Consider the following 20,171-nt stretch of genomic DNA (forward strand, 5'->3'; position numbering starts at 1 on the left):
TTTAGCTGACACCATACTTGTATTAATGTAATACGTTTTAAGGTGTGAGCAGTTCGTGGTGTTTTACCTTGGTCTTGCTGCGTGTGCTGGACATCCTGCTCTTGAGGAAACTGAAGGTGCGGATGACTTTGTACTTCTCTGACTCCGCTTTGGTTGGGATGCTGTACTTATCCAGCTCCTCCTCTTCAATTCTGTTGAAACGTTTAAAATAATGTCAGGGAAATCAAATTTGTGCACTATTATAAAAAATAAAAAACACTCAACAAGTCACTGTTGCGTTAGTTTGATTTTATTCTATTCAGAAGCAAGGACGACGAGCTCGTGTACTGCAGGTGCAGACAGAAAGTCCTCAAAGTCCACGAGCATGCCACTGGTTCATGACCTGGATGTGGTTAGTTCAAACTGCAACTTCCTGCCATGAATTAAACACTTCATCATATCAAGTAACCTGATATCGCACAGTTTTTAGTCTGTGGTAGAATAAATATTAAGGAAAGCAATCAAAATAAAACTCACACAAACACACACAAAAACAAATCCTTTGTTAGTCACATTGTGTGCGGATTCTCTGCAGCCCTGTGCTGTGAAAGTAAATTCTAATTAGTAGATTGTTAGAGACATGCAAAATGACGATGACAGTCTTTGGTGCACATTGTTAAGATATAATAACAACTCCATTATTAGAGAGGAGGTAAACAAGTCACACTGTGAGTAGGGTTTTAAGGTTAGTTTGTTTAAGATGGACGGTCAAGAGGAAGGTTCGACCCCCCCCCACATACTCTTTGAGGAACTCAGACAGCGTGAGGTGTTGGAGCGACTCTGCCAGCTCCATGCTGCCCTCATCATCCGCAGACTGGGCACGACTACGGAACCTAAACTCCCTGCAAAGAACAGCGCACATGGACGTCTCAGTGCTGATGAAAAGCCACAAGGGGCAAACGATACAAGCTACAATCACACATGAGGAGGCTGCAACTAAAGAATAGTTTCATTATCGATTCATATGGACAAGTGTGAAAAATATCCTCGAACATATAGTTATGTGATTTTACGTCTTAAGTGTCTGAGCCTATAAATATTCTATCTGTCATAATGTAAAATCCCCACATTTGAGAACCTGGAATAAATAAATGTTACAGTATTTCACTTTATATATGATTTAGTTGATGATAACAATAATTACTGACAATTTTTTGATTAACTATTAATTATATTTATATTTATATTATATTAATTAACTAATAGTCGCCGCTCTACTTCAAACACAAAAAAATAAGCACAAAATCACTTCAATCTTCACTTGGCTTTTTTACCCCTGCGTCCGATTGATATCTTCCACTAGGGGGGGCTAATGAAGTGTAGCAGGTAAATTCCGGTGTTTATACATTTATACAAATGGCAGAGGAAATATCCGTTGGCATCTTTCCTAATGGAATGGCAGTGAAAATAGTCCAAGTGGAACAGGAAGTGGAAAGGATGTCCTTCTTTTTTTTAAAACAGTGCCACTCCTCTCAGAGCACACAGAGAGGGCATGAAGTCACTTTTGGTCATTATCTTAAACTACATCTCCACTTTTTTGAATTCATAAAGCATCACTTGCATGTACATACAGTACATGTTTCATGCATTGTGATGTAGCCATGATGCCGCCGGTCATATGTGAAAATGAGCTACACGGCTGCAAGATGACACTGTGACCCAGAGATGAAAAACAGGGCAAAGAAAAAGTATCACAGGGTCCAACTGATGTCTGCACCTCACTACCTCTGCTGTCGCTAGAAAAGAAGAAAAGGATCAAAAACAGCAGTAACACATGAAACCAGCTTCTGCTACAGAAAGCACCAAAGAGCCTCAGCCAACTTGTCAGAGCGCCTGCCGGTAACCGTCCGGCCTAATCGCCATGGTCACAGACATGTGTCGCTCTCGGCACATATCTGGTGAAAGGTAGTGTTGTTCTTACGGAGAGCCAACGCCTCAGTGAGTGAGGCGGAGTTATTTAGTGTTTGGCCAGAGAGAAAGACAGAAAAAGGCAATAAAACAAGTAAATCCACTTAAAGCATAAATACCTTTTCTCATGTGACTGCTCTGAAATACTGGAGGCTCTTTGCTCTGCAGACAAAAAGAATGGAGAGAGGTTATTCATCGGATAGTTCAAGAACCTGACAACATGATTGAGCATATTTAAAGCAAAATATCTATAAAATTCAACCCCTGCAGAAAAAACAACATTCAGTGCAACGACTGAAACAAAATTCTGAAGTTTCATCCTCTATATCTGGCAGTTTTTTCTACATATATATGTAAACAAAGCCTGTCAGGTTTCAATTACATGCCAGATGTGCTGTTCATTATCTGAGTAGGTTAATATAAAAAGCATCTGAACACAAACACAGCTGATGATCTTCACATGTACACAACCAGGACAGAGCGAGACGCACAAAAAGTTGCAGCACAAGCAGACGCACAGTGCCGACCCTGAGACGCCTCCTGTCTCATCAGGCTGCAAAGCAATCAGTCATCTGCTCATTTCATCCCAGCAAACCTGATTTCTTCTTGCACTCCTGCGGCCATTAAGATCACAATACGGGTGTGTCTTTAATAGGCAAGACACACACACACACACACACACCCACCCACACCCACACACACACACACCCAGGTCTGCTCAGACACACATGCAAACACACGTCAAGGTTATTACAGCCTTATGATCTTAATTTAGTTCTTACAGGGTTTCCGCAGGTTTCAACAAGTGAAATTTAAGAGCCTTTAAGATCATAATGAATGAAAGTTAAGGCCTATGTCAAGTACGACAGAAATGAGGGAATATCAGAGTCCCAGGAAAACGTTACTTTCCCGTAGGTGAAGAAAAGTTAAAGTGGCATTGTAAAGACTTAACCACGTTAGCTGTTTTCATCAGTTCCACATTGGTATTGTGTGTATTTACATTTTTTTGGTACTTTAAATTTACATGTCACAGTGTACACTACCCAATCCAACAAACCCACGATGATAAGGTGAACAAATCCATTGAGAAATAGTTGGGAAAGAACTGAAAGACAAAAAGCTCGTTCTAAAGGGCAACTGAAGCAGCATTAAATAAACGCTGACATAAGTAAGATCTACATAATCATATTCAAGTCCTAATACGTTATATTTTAATATATTTAAGATGTTTTATGGCTTGAAATTCAGATTATTAGACTTTTTAAGACGCCTGCGGAAACCCTGTTCTTAGATTTTACTTTCAATTCCCCACACTACTCGCAACTCCTTTTTGACTTTTGGCTTTTTTTCACTCATATATTTGTAGAGTTAAAATTTAAGATGATGAGGGGAAAAGCAGCAGCTGATAACGGAATTTCATTTCCTGCCGGTTGCCTCAATTGTGTTTTCGAATAATGTTGGATAAATGCTCGTACATTTAATAAGCAGCTGGCAGTCATGACAGACAGTGCTGTTCTCTCCACACACACCGGATCAAAACAACTTCACATTCATGTTTCTGTTATGGTAGTAAGATTTTGGACCATTAAAAACAGCTTTTATTCACATGGGTTGTACAATTTTTAAAGATGTATAAGCTAATAGCTAATAATTAAACTACAACACTGTAATATAGTATTATCACAGTCTCTTAAGTTGATATGGCACAAAGTCCAAGTTTCCCTCTCACGTTGCCTCTGTTGTGGAGGAAATATCTGGCTCTTCAGCAGCTCAATGTTCCAACATATTCAATTGTTAGTTGCTCATTTTTCGTGCCGTCTTTTTCAGGAGTGAATTTATTGAGCTTTTTTCAGTGCAAGGGGCCATGAGAGAGAACTAAAAACAAGGCCAGGAAACCAAAACAATGAACTGAAACATGCTGTAAAGCTACCAGGAGAGCGGTAATGATTCTCTGTGGGTTAAAGCCACTTTTTTTTCCATTTAGTCCCATGTTGTAAAAAGTTTTCATTTTCAGCAGCTGAATCAGTTTCCAGTAATAACCTTGACTTCCCACACGCACACACACACAGGCACCGACACTGACAGCGGCGTGATTACGGGGCCCAGGCGCGGTGTGACGGCTGCAGGTGGCCAGTACTTACTACCAGGGTGGAGCAGAGACAGAGATTTAGACAGAGAGAGGGCCTGAAGGAGAGATCGGCTGTGGCTGACACTGTGGAGCACGGCATCTACAGGGCACAGTGGACAGAGGGCGGCTCACACATCAACTACAGAGGGTGCAGACTACAGACTGGGAGCTCGTACAGTACATCACTACTTCATGCAGTGCTGTGGGCGGATTGTGAATGTTGGAAATTAGGGGGGAAAAAAAATACAGTCTCTCTCTCTAGTTGAAAAATGAAAAACAGCTGTTAGGGAAATTGTTTAAAATTGATGCTCTCTTGCTGAGATTTGGATGTGAAGATTTAAAACACTCTCTCACACTCTCATGTCTGTACTTTCTACAGCTGGGTCTCAATTCAGGGGCTGCGTCCTTCGGAGGCTGCATTTCTTGATTGTGGTCCGACAACACTTTTCCATTTCGGAGGCTTCTTCCAATCTTGAGAAACGAAAGGATCTTCCCAGCCCAACATATCCAAGTATAATTTTTTTTAATAGTGGTCCGAGCTGGTGACACTGGTCACGGAAAGCCTCTGTAGAACAGACCGTCTCATTTCAGTTCGACCTTCAAGGTCTATGCAGCCCACAAAGGAAGTGGTCTTAATGGGCCGGGTAGGCCGCGTCCTTCGAAGGATGCAGCCCCTTCAAAGGTAAGTCAATGATGATTTGTGGTTTGTGTGTGTGTGTGTGTGTGTGTGTGTGTGTGTGTGTGTGTGTGTGTGTGTGTGTGTGTGTGTGTGTGTGTGTGTGTGTGTGTGTGTGTGTGTGTGTGTGTGTGTGTGTGTGTGTGTGTGTGTGTGATGGCTGTGATGAGAAGTCTCCAGGAAGCTCGCTTCTGACCACAACCTGATATTTTTGGACACTTCTGTTTTTGTATAGATTAAACACACGCCATAATGTGTAGTGAGGTTTAGTGATGTTGGCATAAAAAAAATGTATTTCACAGACATTTACTGAATTATTTTGCCTTTTCTTTTCTAAATAAAGCACCTTGAATCTACCTGTGTATGAAATGTGCTTAATAAATAGATATGCCTTGCGTTCTGTCAGAGCCACGTTTCTTTAGCTGAATCTCTTTCTACTGTAGCTTCACATTTAGTGTGAGACATGAGAGCAGTATTGATCTTCTCATCTAGCACATTGCAAAAAGGATTGTTTCCAAAAAACTAACAAAAAGGCTGGACTATTCTTATGGGCACATTCATTCACTGTGAGTTGATTTGATTATATATTAGTAGAGAGGGAATCTACAGGTGGAAGTTAGTGAAAAATGAACACAACATCAAATCAATCCGGCTGCTCCGTTAGTGATCATCAAAAACATGCAGTGGAAATAGCGTTAGTTATGTGTAAGACTGTAACTATGTGAGGTGGGTAACGGTCCCAGTGTTACTGACCAGGGCTGATGTCCGAAGTGGGATTGTCCCGGGCAAAACGAGCAGGCCGCAAACTGATTTTTGGTGCGGAGTAGGAATAGGAACGCAGTCGAATCCCCTGGTCATTCAATTCCTAAACAAGGAAAGAAAAAACAAGCATCCGGAGTAAAGACAAAAGACTTGCCTCTCATTATATAAAGGAGATGTGGAAATTTCTGAGAGAAGTGAGAGGGTTGTTTACTTTTGTGGGGGGTTCGCATGCCGCAGAGGCAGACTTGCTGCGAGTGCAAGTGAGGTCAGCGGAGGGACAAAAGGCGTCTCCTTTGTCTTCGTTCTTCTCCACGTCTGATGAGAGCGGTGAAAGCGGAGACTTCATGTCGGCGCTGTCCTCCTCGCTGTCCACCTCCAGAGCCACTAGACTGGGACTGGAGAGAGAAAAGACCAGTAACACACAGAGACAACCACAACTAAACAAGCCTTCCTAAAGCCATTTTCAGACATGAACTCCGAAGAATGTCCGCACAAACTGGTCTGGACTTTCTCCGGACTTTTCCTTTCACATGTCCATCCAGCTGATTTCTCACATGGGCTCATTCAGACATTATCTTGAGTTTTTACTAGGGGGCTGGATGGAGTAACTCCTGAGAAAGTCCGGAGCCTCTCACTCTGTCACTTGCGTTCTCACATGCAGCCCCTCTGCAGAATATTCATTAGTTCAGTGCCTGATGTCTGGAAGCAGCTTATGATGATTAATACCTGAGGTCGCAGGCGTCCATGGGCGGAGTGTCCCTCTCGTCGGTCGGCTCAAAGGAGGTGGGACAGCTCAGCTTGGCGAGGGCCTGGTCAGCAGGTGAGCTGTGGAGTTGGGGGCAGAGGTTTTCTGGACAGGGCGGAGGAGTGTCAGTGGTGAGCAGGAGATCCTGCGTGTCCACGGCGTCCCATAACCCGCTGTCCGTCCCTGTGCTGTCGCTCGTCACTCCGCTGACGCTGTACTTGAGGTCGACATCATCCGGCTGAGGCAAAGGAAAGATGCATTGAGCTTAAAAAAATTTGAGAAAACGTTAAATCGTGTGTTTGGAGAGAGTGGATGATGCACAACCTGCGTCTGATGTCCGGTTTTCTGATCGATGTCGAACATGGAGAGCAGAGGGTCTGTGGCATGCTGGGTAAAATGGCTCTCGACTCCAGCGGACTTCACAGGATGATCATATTCTGTGATAAACACACAGCACAATCTCAGTTTAGTTAAAATAAATAAGGTTAAATAATCACCTGCCCCCCCCCCCCCCCCCCCCCCCCCCTTCTTTACCCCTTCTTTATCATTGCTGGATGATTTACTGTCAAAGAAAAAAGGTGAGAAGCCACTTGATTGTTATAATTCATCCTCCTATTAGCTGAATGTCTGCTTGAAGAGCGAGAGCAGCTCATGACACAACCAAACGTTTAAAAAAAAAACATCTGATTTCTTGATCATATTTACTTCAGGTCTGATCTCCATTCTGGTAATATGTGATTTTTGTCAAACCATAATTTAATTGATCTTTCATTGCTTAAATGTCAAGGCTTAGAGTGAAGAAAGGGAAAGATAATGAGACAGCACACCGACTCCCTGTTTGACCTTTAAAGCCTTGTTTTCACAGAACCCTCCACATATCACCGTAACCAGCAGGGTGCCTGTTTTATGAGCATGACAAAAGTGGATTATGGTCTTGCATTGAGTCGTACTCTCTTTCCTGTGTTAGGTTTGCTTGGGGACGTTTATCTGAGCGCACTAACATATTCATAGATAAAGATCACCGTTTTAACACCATTTTACTCCTGTGATTAATATCACTGAAACATCTCCTGTCTTCTATGGTTTTATCCACATGAGCTGTGCGCCTCTACGAGCTCTCCAACATCGGTCAGAATTCTGTAACGTACAAAGACACCTATTTCTTTATGACAAAACATCTGGAAAACCAATAATGCACATCGATGTTGCATGAAAATTGCCTGAATAATGTCAATGAACAAAAGTCTCAGAAGAAAACCTAACCTCTAAAAGTATTTGTGTCTAACCTCTCTTACTTTGATGCTTTTATTGGTCACACATGATACTAAACAGAATATATCTGGATTTTGAACCTTTGGACAAAGAAAACATGAAAGTGGGAAACTGTTTTGTGGCATTTTGTGGACAAAACAGTTACTGATTAATTGAAAAAGAAAATAAAGTTTGCAGCTCTACTATATTATACACTATACTATAATGCTAGGTGTGTAATGTATAAGAATACATAATAATGATTATCACATGTTTGGGCATAAATGTAATCTGCACTAGTCATTTTGGTTGTCAAATTATAACAGTGTAAAGAGGACAATTACTTTCATGTAATAAAGTTGAAGTACAATCAGCATAAAGTAAAGAACCTCAAAGTTTACTTAAGTAAAATAAAGTGAAGTTACCATGAACAGCATGTGTGTGTGTGTGTGTGTGTGTGTGTGTGTGTGTGTGTGTGTGTGTGTGTGTGTGTGTGTGTGGTTGGATGGTATTTCTACTATAACAATGTGGAAAATCACCTCTTGATTAGATGCCATTTTCATAGAACTCTGTGCACTTTCCAGCCAGACTTTGATGTCTGGATCAGCCAAGCCTGCACTAATGTAAAGGAAATCCTGGGCATCACAGAGGCATTTCCTCTCTGCTGCTCTCACACAGTGAAGACATTAGCACGGAGCTCAGACATGCAGCGCAGGACAAACCTCTTCTATCCAGTCATTGAATTGATCTGGTTTTCTGCCTGCTTTCATTTGATTCGCTCGAGATAAATGCTCAGTGTGTGTGCAGTTTTATTAACAGAGAGAAAAAAAAAACTCCAATTTTAATTTAACAGTCAGTGAGGTACCGAAGCAGCATTAGTCTCAGCCGGTAGACTAATTGTCACACTGGTTAGCACCGAGTTATTTCATTGTTACTAGAAAAAACCTTTGGGCATGCAATATCTTCAATATTGAATAAACCGGTCAGTGGCGGAGGGGCAGTGTGCCTTCAGGCTGTGGACAAAGTTGAAAATGTCTTCTTCTATGGCCTCGCATAAACTACAGCAGCTCATTCTCACTCAAACGCATTTATATAAACCACACACGTGAAAAAGTAATAAGGCAAATTCAGTTTTCATTTTATGAAAAAGACTATAAAGTCTTCATTGCAGATAAACCAGGCAGGATGAGCACACAGTTTTCTTAACTTGCATTTGCTCTGGACGACACCTTTGTCCCACAGCAGCCCTGAGGCCCTGTCTCTTCACAGCAGATGCCCTCAGCTCAACAGTGAGTTCGATGACATGAGCAACAAAGCAGAAATCTACAATGTGCTTGAATGTGAGACACTGGGATCACTGCCCCCACGTTTCCACTCGTCAGTCCTCCACAGAGACAAACCATCATACACACACTCGCACTCCAGTTTACTGGCCCAAAGTTTACAGGCTCCATTCAGCAGCACCAGAGTCTCTTCCGATTTTACAGCAAACTCGTTTTTCCTCCACAACAACGCACAGGAAATTAGCATTCACAGTAACCGTGGCAACACCTGAAACACATTTGGGCATCCTCCTCACAATTTTTCCTTTTTTACTAGCCAGCGAGTGTTTGCGCTGGCTTAGCTCATGCAGTCTTCCGTGTTCGCATGTTTTTAAAGAGATATCAAGGTTATTGTATGTTGCTCGCCTAAAATGTCAGCTTTTGTAAAGACGAGGACATTGGAGCTTGTTAACAACCCCCCCACCCCCCTCGCTTCAAGTACACAGCTCCAGTGTGTGGGGAAGTTGTGACGGTGGTCGGTGGGGGGTTGGCAGGGCGACAGGCCAGAGTGGGGCATCTCTCAGCTCAGACAGAGTTTTTAGTTGGGACAAGCCTGACCCCATTCCTGTCTTTGTCCCAGTGACGGGGCAGATTCCTGCGCTCTCAGACTGTGTCATTGTGGAGGCCGAGCAGGAAAAGACCCGACCTGCACCGTCCCGGGGACATAGCACGTTCCATTTAACCACAGAAAAACTGCTGCTCTGTCCCACATGAAAGTGCATCCCTGCCTGTGTCCGTGAAGCAGTAGGTGTATTGATTTCCTACGATGTGATTCACAGCGCTGCATGCTGTGCCAGCACCACAAGAGAAAGGATCCAGTCAGGGCTTCTCAACCAGCTTAGTATGCATTGTTCCCACACCCTGCTGTTCAGCACAGCCACAAATATGTTGTTGTGTGTTTTTTCTTCTTTTTTTTTGGGATTACCCATTCATCATTTAAGCCAGATGTCAGGGTATTATTGCCATAATATTGAAATGGAAACTGTATTTAGGCCTGAACAAGCTACTATTGTGTCATAAATCCTGTAACTATTGTGATTCCTTGAGATAAATAAATAGAAGGTTTTTGATAGATTAAGAGGAGAGAGGAGAGGAGAGAAGAGGAGAGAGGAGAGGAGAGGAGAGGAGAAGAGGAGAAGAGAAGAGAAGAGAAGAGAAGAGAAGAGAAGAGACGCATTACCAGATAATGACGATGGGTACTCTTTTACATCATCGTCATCGTCGTCCAGAGACAGAACAAGCTGCTCTTCAAAAACCTTTTAACAGAAAAAAAACCCACAAAGGAAACATGAGTCTTAAGAAAACTTAAGAAGTGTGTACTTCAAAACATCCAAATTTGCACATGAGAACCCGCAGCAAACTGAAGAGGCAAATCTCTAAACATATACAACACACAACACACTCCCTTCCACAGACCAGCACATACAATTGTAAGTACACTCACGTTGTCCACCAGCACGTGCTGTTCCACTCGCGGCTCCTTGCTAATGCCTGTGCAAAATAAAAACATTTAACTCGAAGTTGATGCATGGCGCCCTAACTCCTCCTTCTCCTCCACAGGAGAGTCGTGTGGACGGCACAACATCAGGTCCTCTGGGTGTGACGCCACTAATGGAAACATGGCCAATGAGACGTTGAGCTCATCCAGAGCAGCACGTCCAGAGGAAGAGCACATACTCCCCACTGTGCGCTTGTTATTTTGAGAGGATTAATGGACGGCTGCTAGAGTCCGGACAGGGTTAAGGTCAATACTGAGGAACACTTCCTGCTTCTCTTCATGAGTCGATACTGCCATCTCTATGGTAACCAAAAAGAGTGGCCACAGGTAAAGTGAGAGCTAAATGTGTGTGTGAGAGAAAGGTAGTGGTTCGGAACTCTGAACGGATCTTCTTCTTAGTGTGCGGTTGCATGCCAGCCTGAGCATGTCACCCCCAGGACAGCAAAAACAATCTGCCCCCTGAGTTTTCTCTCAGTAATCTCAGAGGAAGAGCAAACACACGTGTGGAGGAGTGTGCGCCTTTTATGGCGTCGGCTGGAAGTGTTTTCTTAGTCTCTTCAGGTTGTAAGTGATGGATGTCAGACCGTACAAATGTTTGCTCGACTGAACCCGTGGCGGTTCGCTTTCCACCTCTCGTCACTGACATGTCTGTCTGCGCTCGCATACCGCCACACACAGACAGACAGCAAATATACGAGCCGTCGGTGCAAACAGAGCTCAGTGTGACGTCTACGCTAGAGCTGAAACTAGTAGTTATTTTTATTATTTGGTAATCTGATGATTATTATTTTTGATGAGTCAAATAATCACTTAATCTCCGACATGTCCTGGAAATAGTCAAAACAAAAAGGGCCATGTCGTTTTCCCACAGCTCAATGAGACGTCTTTAAACTACTTGATTAGTCAAACTATATTCAGTCCTCAACAATGTCAAACATTAAAACTCTTTCATAAATGCATTAAACTGGGAATATATTTTTCTATCGATTAACTAATCATCACATGTGTGCAGTCTATGCACTTAGATGCACGTCAATGTGTGTGTGTTTTTGCACGTGTGTGTGTCAGCATGTCCGATTTTTTTTCCCTCAGCTCATGTTTCAGCCGTACACAGGTAACGTGGGACCAGCGTGGGAGAACATGAGGGAGAACACAGATAACGCACGTGTCCGGATGAGGCTCGTCTCTCTCGTGCAGGTGTGTCATGGGAAAACCAGACACTTGATTACAACCGACTACAATTACTTTTACTTCCTGTGGCACATAACGGACTAAAATCCAGTCTATAGTGTTTATTTACAACGTATTGCACAATCCCTCCCCTGGTGCTTATAGTTATAGTTTTATATTTAATTTAGTTTTTTATATTTTCCTATTTTTTTATATTTACACCTGGACAAATACACCACAGTAAAAATCATAGTATGTGTAAACCTGCTTGGCAATAAAACCTGATTCTGATAACTGCAATAGAGTACAGTTTACGTTACAACACTTTTATTTATTCTTCTAAAATCAGTCCCCTGTACTCTGCTGATGTATTTGTACCATAGCACTCACAGTAAAAGAATTTCATAGTAAAAAAGACTTTGTGATACGTCACTGATAAACAAGCCTGATTATCTGATTACTGCAAATAAGTCTGAAGATAATAACTGGCAACTAGAGAAAGGAATTAAAAAAATAAATCTGCTTACCTTCATCAACAGAAAGGACTTCATCTTTACTTCTCTCCTCTTCCTCACTATCAGCTCTGAGCACACTGATCTGAAACAAAAGCAGACGTGATGTCAACACACTCATATAAAAAATTGCCCCTGTCCTCTCTGTCTTTTTTAAAATAAACTAGTTACTAACTAAACAATAAATGTGATGATTGTTAGGAATGTTTATTTCCTAAGCTCTCTGAAGGACACAATGTGCTTGAACTAGGAACAATTTTTTAAATGTATTCAATGATTTGTGGGTCTGCTCAAAGCTATAGAGCTAATAGTAAACAGGAAATGACTTAAATGTGCACCTTACTGAATCAGGACTTGTTTTTGGATGCTGGACATATAATTGGCCCCTCTGTATAAACTGTGGCCCCTTCATGGCCCCCTATATCTGCCATTGCTAATATCACTACAACCTGCCTTGTCTTTTCATGTTAGCCTCTCTTGGCCTTTCGATTTACTGGCTGCCATAGCTCCAGTGTTTGTTTACCGTTGCTGACTCAACTCTTATCGAAAGGTCAACTTGCACGTTAAAGGGTGTGAGACTCAAGTGCGTGCTGTTTACACAAGTCCAAACAAAACCAGCCCGAATGGCCTAATCGACAGCAACGGCACATGATGCACAAAGATCCATGGGAGTATTCATGAGCCACTTCTCTCCCATGTGCAGGAGTATTCTTGAATCAAGGTTTTTCCCTGTGGTCTGCCCTCACCAGTCTGACAATGCTGTGGTCTTCCTGTCTGTCTCGCAGCACCATGATGTCGTCCTGAGGGCAGCTGCCGGGGGCCTGTCGCACAGTCAGGGTCAGGGAGTTTGTCCCGGGACAGAACCTCAGCGTGCGGGAGCTGTCGGACCACACGCTGCACACACCTGCGGCGGGGCCGACTCCGGGACCCGCGGAGCTGATGAGGAGAGAAGAAGTAGCTAAATGCACCCTTAAGGAGAATAAAGATTATCAGTGGTGAGGTTGACACAAAGTGAATTTGATGAGAACAGAGAGGAGACTGCTGTACGAATAAGCTTTTACTGAAGTCATCATGTGCTCTCGTTGTTCTAACGTTTGTTTGATTTTGTCTCTACCGACAGGCTCTCGAGCTTTAGAGATTGTTGGCAAACACCGGAACAATTTTAGGTGTTTAAATGAGCATTCTGTGTACATGTCTGCTCTTATTTCACACGTCTACATGTTACTCCTGCAGTGGTGGAGGAATAATATTCTACTTCAAATATTTTACAAAAATGTACTCAACTAAAAGTACTACATCAACTTTTCTTCTTGAGTAAAAGTAAGTACAATCATACATACATACACATATATGTAAAAGTTTTAAGAAGAATAAGTATTTAAAGGAAAAGTACTTCCTGATTGTAGCCTATTCCCTAATGCAACTGTCTACTACATCATTTACTGTGACGACTGTATATCCTGTTTGATACGAGGAGAATGCAGACTGTCATATGCATCAAGAATGCTGCAGGTGACGCTGCTGAAAACACATCCATCCATTATCTACACCACTTATCCTCAGGGTCACGGGGTGAGCTGGAGCCAATCCCAGCTGACATTGTACAAGAGGTGGTCGACATACGGAGGTCAACCAATATTCATATAAACCTAACCCCAATCTGCAGGTCTTTGGACTGTGGGAGGAAGCCGGTCAACTGTGAGGCGACAGTGCGAAACCCTTAAATAATTGCTTTGTCATATTAACGAATGTCTGAGTCTCGGCTGTGACCTCTTCAGAATATTTCAGGTGTTTCATCACCAGTGATGCTGCTGCTGCAGGAGGCGGAGTTTAATGTTACATGCCCGTTCTGATTGGATCAACGGACCAATTCCCCTCTCCTGAATGATGACTTTTAGAAACATGTAAAAATGTAATGAACTAGAAATCAGAGATATTTGCTGATATATGTAGTTAGTGAAGTAAAAGTGAAAAGAACCTAGAACTAAATCTACTTAAGTAAAGTACATATACATGAAAAATGTACTTAAGTACAGTAATGAAGTAAATATACTACATAGCTGTGGTTTTATGTGAGGTTAATGTTTTCCTTTGCTGGTGAGAGGATTTGTGTAGTATATTTGTGTTTTTTTACATATAGGGAACACCAAATTGATCTTATACATGGTTCTGATCAGCTCAAAAGCAGGAGGTTCATGTTTGATGTTTGCATGTGTGGTCTTCCGAAGACGTGGCAGCTGAAAACAGCGTCCGAGTTGTGCTTTTTATGTGTTGTTTCTAGCAGCTCATCAATATTATAAGAAAGGAACAGCATGAGCTTCACTTTGGATAAAAACGGTGCCAGACAGCTAAACTAGTTCAAGAAGTTCCCTTTAAAAGACTTCTGGAAGCCATTAAAAGGTGTCTGTCTGAGAGCCTGAAGGAAACATAAACCTATATATATATATATATATATATATATATATATATATATATATATATATATATATATATATATATATATATATATATATATATATATATATATATATATATATATATATAGCTGTGCATTACAGTCTCTCAAATAGGGACTGGACAACAGATACTGTAACTTACGCTGCCAGCACCCTGAACACAGCATGTTGTCCGTCCCTCTGAGCCAGCTGCAGAGGAGTGTCTCCCTCCTGATTGGGCGAGGTCAATGCCCTTTGACCTCTCGGTTGGTGAATTAAGAAACGGGAGAGATGGACCAAACCCAGACGCACCGCCAGGTGAAGCAGGGTTTCTTTGGGCTGAATCTCAGCAACTAGAGAGAGAGATAAAGAAGTGGGAGATACAAGCAGATATATATATATATATATATATATATAATGCATTAAATTCAAAAAAGTAAAGAATAAATCTTGTTAAGTAACACTAAAGCCGTTTGCAGACATGATTTCCGCAGGATGTCCGAAGAATTGGGTCTGGACTGTATGCAGGTGAGGGCTGGTGCAGCAGGAGCCAGCACATAATGTACTAATTCTGCTGCGGAGATCACATGTATTTGTTTACAGCCCATCGACACACTTTTTCATCTGGAGATATTTGTTATGTTTTTGTTTTGTTTTATATATTTACTCGCTCATGGTGAATCCTGCGGACATTGTGTGGACTTCACTGGCCGGAGAAAGTCGTTACTACTCCTCCTCCTGAGAATGTCCGGAGGATCTCCAGAGTTCAGTGCAGCTTCAAATAAGTGACTGTCTCTACTTCAGGTGAATGAACTCACGAAACACACTGCTTGAGGACAACAAGCCCCACATTGCTCATCCATCCTCTCTACCAGCCTCGACTGAGAGGAGATGTACGGATGATCTGCTACGTACAGAATGTATGGTATGTGTGTTATAGGCACATTGCACAGAGTGAGGGAAGACAGGCTCTTGGTTATATAAGGTCCACAGTTTATCGATAATGTTACTACCTGGAAAAACTGGATTTTTTCCTGAGTCGACACCTGCTGTGAAACATTTGCTGCCTCATGCCTCGTGTGTAAGTGATAAACAATCCTGGTTCCCTGTGATTCTGGATGATGCTTTAACGTGCACATTCTGCATGTTCATGGTGACTGATCACTGTTTAGCAAACACAATTATTGTTTTGTGAGCACCATGTGAACGACTGTGGTGCTCCATCTTTGGCCCTTCCCTGTTAATGTGGGTGTGTGGGTGACGGTTGCCATGGCACTATCTTTCAAGCGACGATGCAGAAGAATTCAACTATTATTTTTATCTTTTTAATCTGTGCCCCGAGTTGAACTGAAACGGCCCGTCACCTGCAAAATGGCAGAGCTAATCATGACCCAGTTTGGACTGAGTGAGAGGAGCGAATACTGAACATGCTCTTCATGCAAAGTTCAGCACACAAGAATGTCATTGTCACACTGACCAGTAAACACTGACAGAGCGAGAGCCGACTGCTACTTTGCATTTTCAGCACGCCCGTGTTTTGCATGGACATTCTGTGTTTTCTATGCAACGCATGCACATACTGTATAATGAGAGGGCTTTCAACAGGTGGCTGAACAGACATGTACATTTGTTGTGGGCTCCAGTCTGTATCTGCAAAGATTTAGCTTTTTTACGGAGGCAATAAGTTACTGTATCAACGACAGCATATAAGCTGTGCGGTAAAGTTTTCATGCTAGGGTGGGTGGGCTTTAAAATTTATAATCATCCAAAAATAAACCTATGTTTAATATAAGGTAAGACCATGGCACACTGCTAGTGTTTCACATTTCTGAATAATGCTTTGAAATAATTGAACATCATAAAAAACAACACAGGTTCTGGGGCCAGACGCCAGGAACAACTCTGACACAGCTGTGGTGTAAAGGAGCGGGCGCGCGGTGCAGAGGGGGATTGTGGGAGTTGATTTAATAGACACCGAGGTCTGCAAGACAACTCTAATCTGACGGAGGAGGAATAATGGCAGTAATTGCTCCGTCTTTGGAGCACACCGGCCTCTGCCTGGCTGGTCTGGCACATCATGTGATGAAAGAGCTGGGCTGTACGGTCAGATCTCATGTTGGGTCTGAAACCTGCTGAACAGCAGAGCCCCGCCGCAATGATATTAACCTGAAGGTCTGACCAGCTGTAGTTCACATGTTAAAGGGTTGCTTCATCAAACGTATAAAAAAAACATGTTTTCTCATTACTTATTAGTTATTAACCTACATCTAGTAATATCTATGGAAATGGTTTTGGCTCAAATTTTGCCAGGTTTTGAAAATATCTGAGGAAATGAGATTTTCTTTGTATCGAGAAATGTATAAACGGATCTTTAATCCTCTTCAGTTACTTCCATCCATCCATTAGTTATACTGCTTAAGGGTTGCAAGATGGCTGGAGCCAATCCCAGGTGACATTGGGGTGAGAGGCGGGGTACACCCAACGTGCAAAGAATAACAACCATTCACGCTTGCATTCACACCTACGGGTGGGAATGTGAGGTGGTTAGCTATGCACCTCTCTCTCTCTCTCTCTCTCTGTTACTGTTATTGTGGATGAACTGTTGCCATATCTTAGTAGCTTGACACAATTTAGAGAGACAAACTCTACATTTGATGATGAACATGACAAAGGGCACAAGGTTTATAAATAATGTTAGTGTGGACATCAAAAGTAGGAATGCAGACTGCGTGCAGAATGGACCTATAAACAAGATTCCTCTAGCAACACCAAGAAATGAGTGTAGGTATTGCAGACATGAATCTCTGACATTTGACCTCTGAGGCCCCAATCCTTCATTCTTCTGACAGACTAAAATGAATCCACATCATTTGTGCAGGACTCAAACCTCCATGTGTGGGGGGCCCGCACTACAGGGGAGCGAGCGGGCGTGTCAGAAAGCGTCAATAACAGGGCAGGTCTTACTGAAGAGTCCACACATTTACCTTCCCTTTGCTGACTGTCAGTGTTTCTCCACTGCTGAGGGTAATCCATGTTGGCCATCGCCTGTGCGATCTTCTCATCCAGCTGCCTGAGACCAGCTTCTTCGCCTCTACTTTCTCCGAGCTGCACCTCCTCTGCATCACCCTCATCGCGGTCTAACCCTCCGAGTGAGAGCTCCTCTTCAGGCAGCAAAGGAAACCTCTTCAGGACCTCCAGGTAGCTCTGGGTGCCGAGCTGCTCCCTGTGTGCACTCAGGTACTCTGCTGCGTCCTGGGCAACGTCCCTGACGTATTCAAGAGATGTTTTACCCTCGCATGGCCTGACTCTGTCCTCTGCATAAAAGTAGGATGTGACAGAGACAACTTCCACAAGGTCGTGACCTATGGGAGACAGAGAAGTTCATGACAGATCTTTGGAGTCCTATGAGGCAATAGCTGTGTCTCAATTCAGGGGCTGCATCCTTCATCTACTCAACCCACGAAGAGAGAGAAGGCCAAACCGAAATGAGAAGGTCTGTTCTACTGAGGCTTTCCGTGATCAGCGTAACCATTGAAGTACAATTAATCATGGGATGGTCTGGGCCTGGGAAGGATCGAACCGATGGAGCCTACCTACGTATAATCGCACCACAGTCGGACTACAAATGTAGCCTCTGATCGATGCAGCCATTAAATTGAGACACAGCTAAATACAGGCAGTGAATGAAACCCGGGTGTTGTTAAGGAGACTGAGAGACTTACCAGGAACGGTGAAGCAAAGGCACATCCCATCATCTCCTCTTTTCGCTGCCGTCACATGTGTTAGTCTGGAACCTTGAACAACAGCATAAAACTCTGCGTCTTCAGGAGCGCTGGCTGGTAACTTCACATTGGCCTCCACTTGTCCCTGAGACGGGGGGAAAAAGAAAATCCATCCATTCAGTTTACAACACAAGCAAAGTGAATTATTGTCAATAAAGTCGAGGCAAACGGCTCCAGTTTGAGGTGGAAATAAGGAAGGAGACTTGGCTAAACTGTTTTCTTTAGAAGGAAAATGTCTTCTGTGGTCACCCCGCTGACACCGTCTAATCTACTTCAGTCAATTTCACAAAGTTCACAGTCATTCTTGTAGTGGATGGAGGGAGGGAAAATGGGGCAGCAGCGGGGGGAAAAAAAAGAAGAAGAAAGACACCAGTCATTTTCTCACAATGGGGGAGAGCTGCACCCCACTGAGCGTCTACTTCATGATCCACCTTCATAATGAGATTCATTATTTCTGTTACATCAGTGACCTTGTTTTTTTTTTTAACGACCTCGTATAAACTCTACTGTTTTCTTCGTCACCTCAAAGACGCCCACAATCTCCCATGAGTTTCAGATTGTGAAATTCTAGGATTCAGATTATAACATATGGATAGATTTACTAGAAGTTGATCTTTTTTTGTTTGTTTTTTTTGCAGTGGGGTTAAATGTGGTTGTGGTGTTTACTTTGTTTATGAGGGTTTGTTCTTTTCCTGTCGGGTGAGTTATTACATCCGCCAAGGACATTATGTTTTCGCCAGCGTCTCTTTGCTTGTTTGTGCCTTAGTTGGCAGGATTAGGCCAAAACTACAGGACAGATTACCACAAAACTTGGTGGAAAGATGTGACGGGTCAGGAAAGAATCCAATACAATGCAAAAAAGTGCGGATCCAAATAAAAATCGAGATCTAGTGAATTTAAATGTAGTTTCATAAGGGGACTGATGGGCCTTGGCGGAGGTGTGGGCTCTACTGAGTGACACTCTGGTGTAAATTCGGTTGCCTTTTACTGTTCACGATTGCCTTTAGACAACAGGTTCATCTTTCTTTTTAATGGTTAACACTTAATTTGCATTTTGAAACATTTACAGCATGTGACAAGTATCTTATGGTAGAACAGCTATCGATATTATGGTCTGTACTTGAACATGGAAATGATAGAAATGCTTAAAACAGACGGACGAAACAGAGAAATCAAATTTATTAAAAAGGAAAATAAACAAGTAAAACAAATTAATAAGGACACACAAAACCACTCAGCGATATCATACAGGTTCATCTTTATGTTCCATCTGTAAACACATGTTTGGATAAATTTGTATCTGTTCATAAGTGTTACAGAGTGTCCATAACGTGTAGCTTAAATAGCTTTGATAGGAAAAGATTAAAAAATAAAATGTCATACTGATTACAGAAGACATGGAGGGCAAGACAAGCAGAAAGATTAGATTTCACAGCTTGTGTTGTGTCAAGATTTTCTCTCCGTTTCCCACTGTAGTCAATGCATCTCATGTGTTTCTGCAGGATAGCAAAATGTAGGGTTATGTGAGTATTCAGTTATGTACGAAAAAACAAATCTATATATAATATATCCTGTCCTCAACGTTTATATGGACGTGCTAACAATAGAAACCAGGACTTAGTTCACCTCCTCTGGTGACTGAACTCTGTAAGAGAGTGTATCTTTCGAGAGGGATCACATACTTGAAGTTCCAAGCTTGTGCAATTTTATCTTCTGTTTTCTTGTGCTCAGCTAAGGGCTTTCTCTCGTGATTAATGGGCCGTCCTTAATTCACTCTTATTGTTAGCACTTTAGGCGGAGGCATCCATCATGTTTAAATATATTTTTAGTGCCTGCATCATCTTATCGTTTTAAAAGAAAGCAGCCGTTTCTCTCTTTGCGGCTTCTCTGTGCATCGCTGTGGTCCAGAGTCTTAACAGTTCAGCAGAATCTCACTAAATACA

At 42.5% G+C, this 20,171-nt stretch overlaps 1 protein-coding gene across 10 annotated transcripts in view; it reads right to left on the reverse strand.

The window, feature by feature from the left end:
• arhgef28a (Rho guanine nucleotide exchange factor (GEF) 28a) overlaps positions 1 to 20,171 on the reverse strand; it is a 56,389-nt gene that overhangs the window by 18,508 nt on the left and 17,710 nt on the right. For 4 of the 10 annotated variants that reach the window (XM_034602255.1, XM_034602253.1, XM_034602254.1 and 1 more), the window contains 15 exons: positions 18,169 to 18,313; positions 17,431 to 17,808; positions 14,610 to 14,799; positions 12,758 to 12,947; positions 12,027 to 12,096; positions 10,276 to 10,322; positions 10,012 to 10,087; positions 6,583 to 6,695; positions 6,240 to 6,496; positions 5,725 to 5,908; positions 5,505 to 5,616; positions 4,089 to 4,175; positions 2,067 to 2,109; positions 780 to 881; positions 68 to 191 (listed from right to left, as the gene is read on the reverse strand). In XM_034602255.1, the coding sequence (XP_034458146.1) occupies positions 68 to 191; positions 780 to 881; positions 2,067 to 2,109; positions 4,089 to 4,175; positions 5,505 to 5,616; positions 5,725 to 5,908; positions 6,240 to 6,496; positions 6,583 to 6,695; positions 10,012 to 10,087; positions 10,276 to 10,322; positions 12,027 to 12,096; positions 12,758 to 12,947; positions 14,610 to 14,799; positions 17,431 to 17,808; positions 18,169 to 18,313 (2,118 nt within the window). The remainder of the gene's footprint in view (positions 1 to 67; positions 192 to 779; positions 882 to 2,066; positions 2,110 to 4,088; positions 4,176 to 5,504; positions 5,617 to 5,724; positions 5,909 to 6,239; positions 6,497 to 6,582; positions 6,696 to 10,011; positions 10,088 to 10,275; positions 10,323 to 12,026; positions 12,097 to 12,757; positions 12,948 to 14,609; positions 14,800 to 17,430; positions 17,809 to 18,168; positions 18,314 to 20,171) is intronic. The other 6 variants (XM_034602263.1, XM_034602262.1, XM_034602256.1 and 3 more) reach the window with 5 other exon arrangements.

The sequence above is a fragment of the Hippoglossus hippoglossus genome, chromosome 12, assembly GCF_009819705.1.
Source record: "Hippoglossus hippoglossus isolate fHipHip1 chromosome 12, fHipHip1.pri, whole genome shotgun sequence".
Lineage (NCBI taxonomy): Eukaryota > Metazoa > Chordata > Actinopteri > Pleuronectiformes > Pleuronectidae > Hippoglossus > Hippoglossus hippoglossus.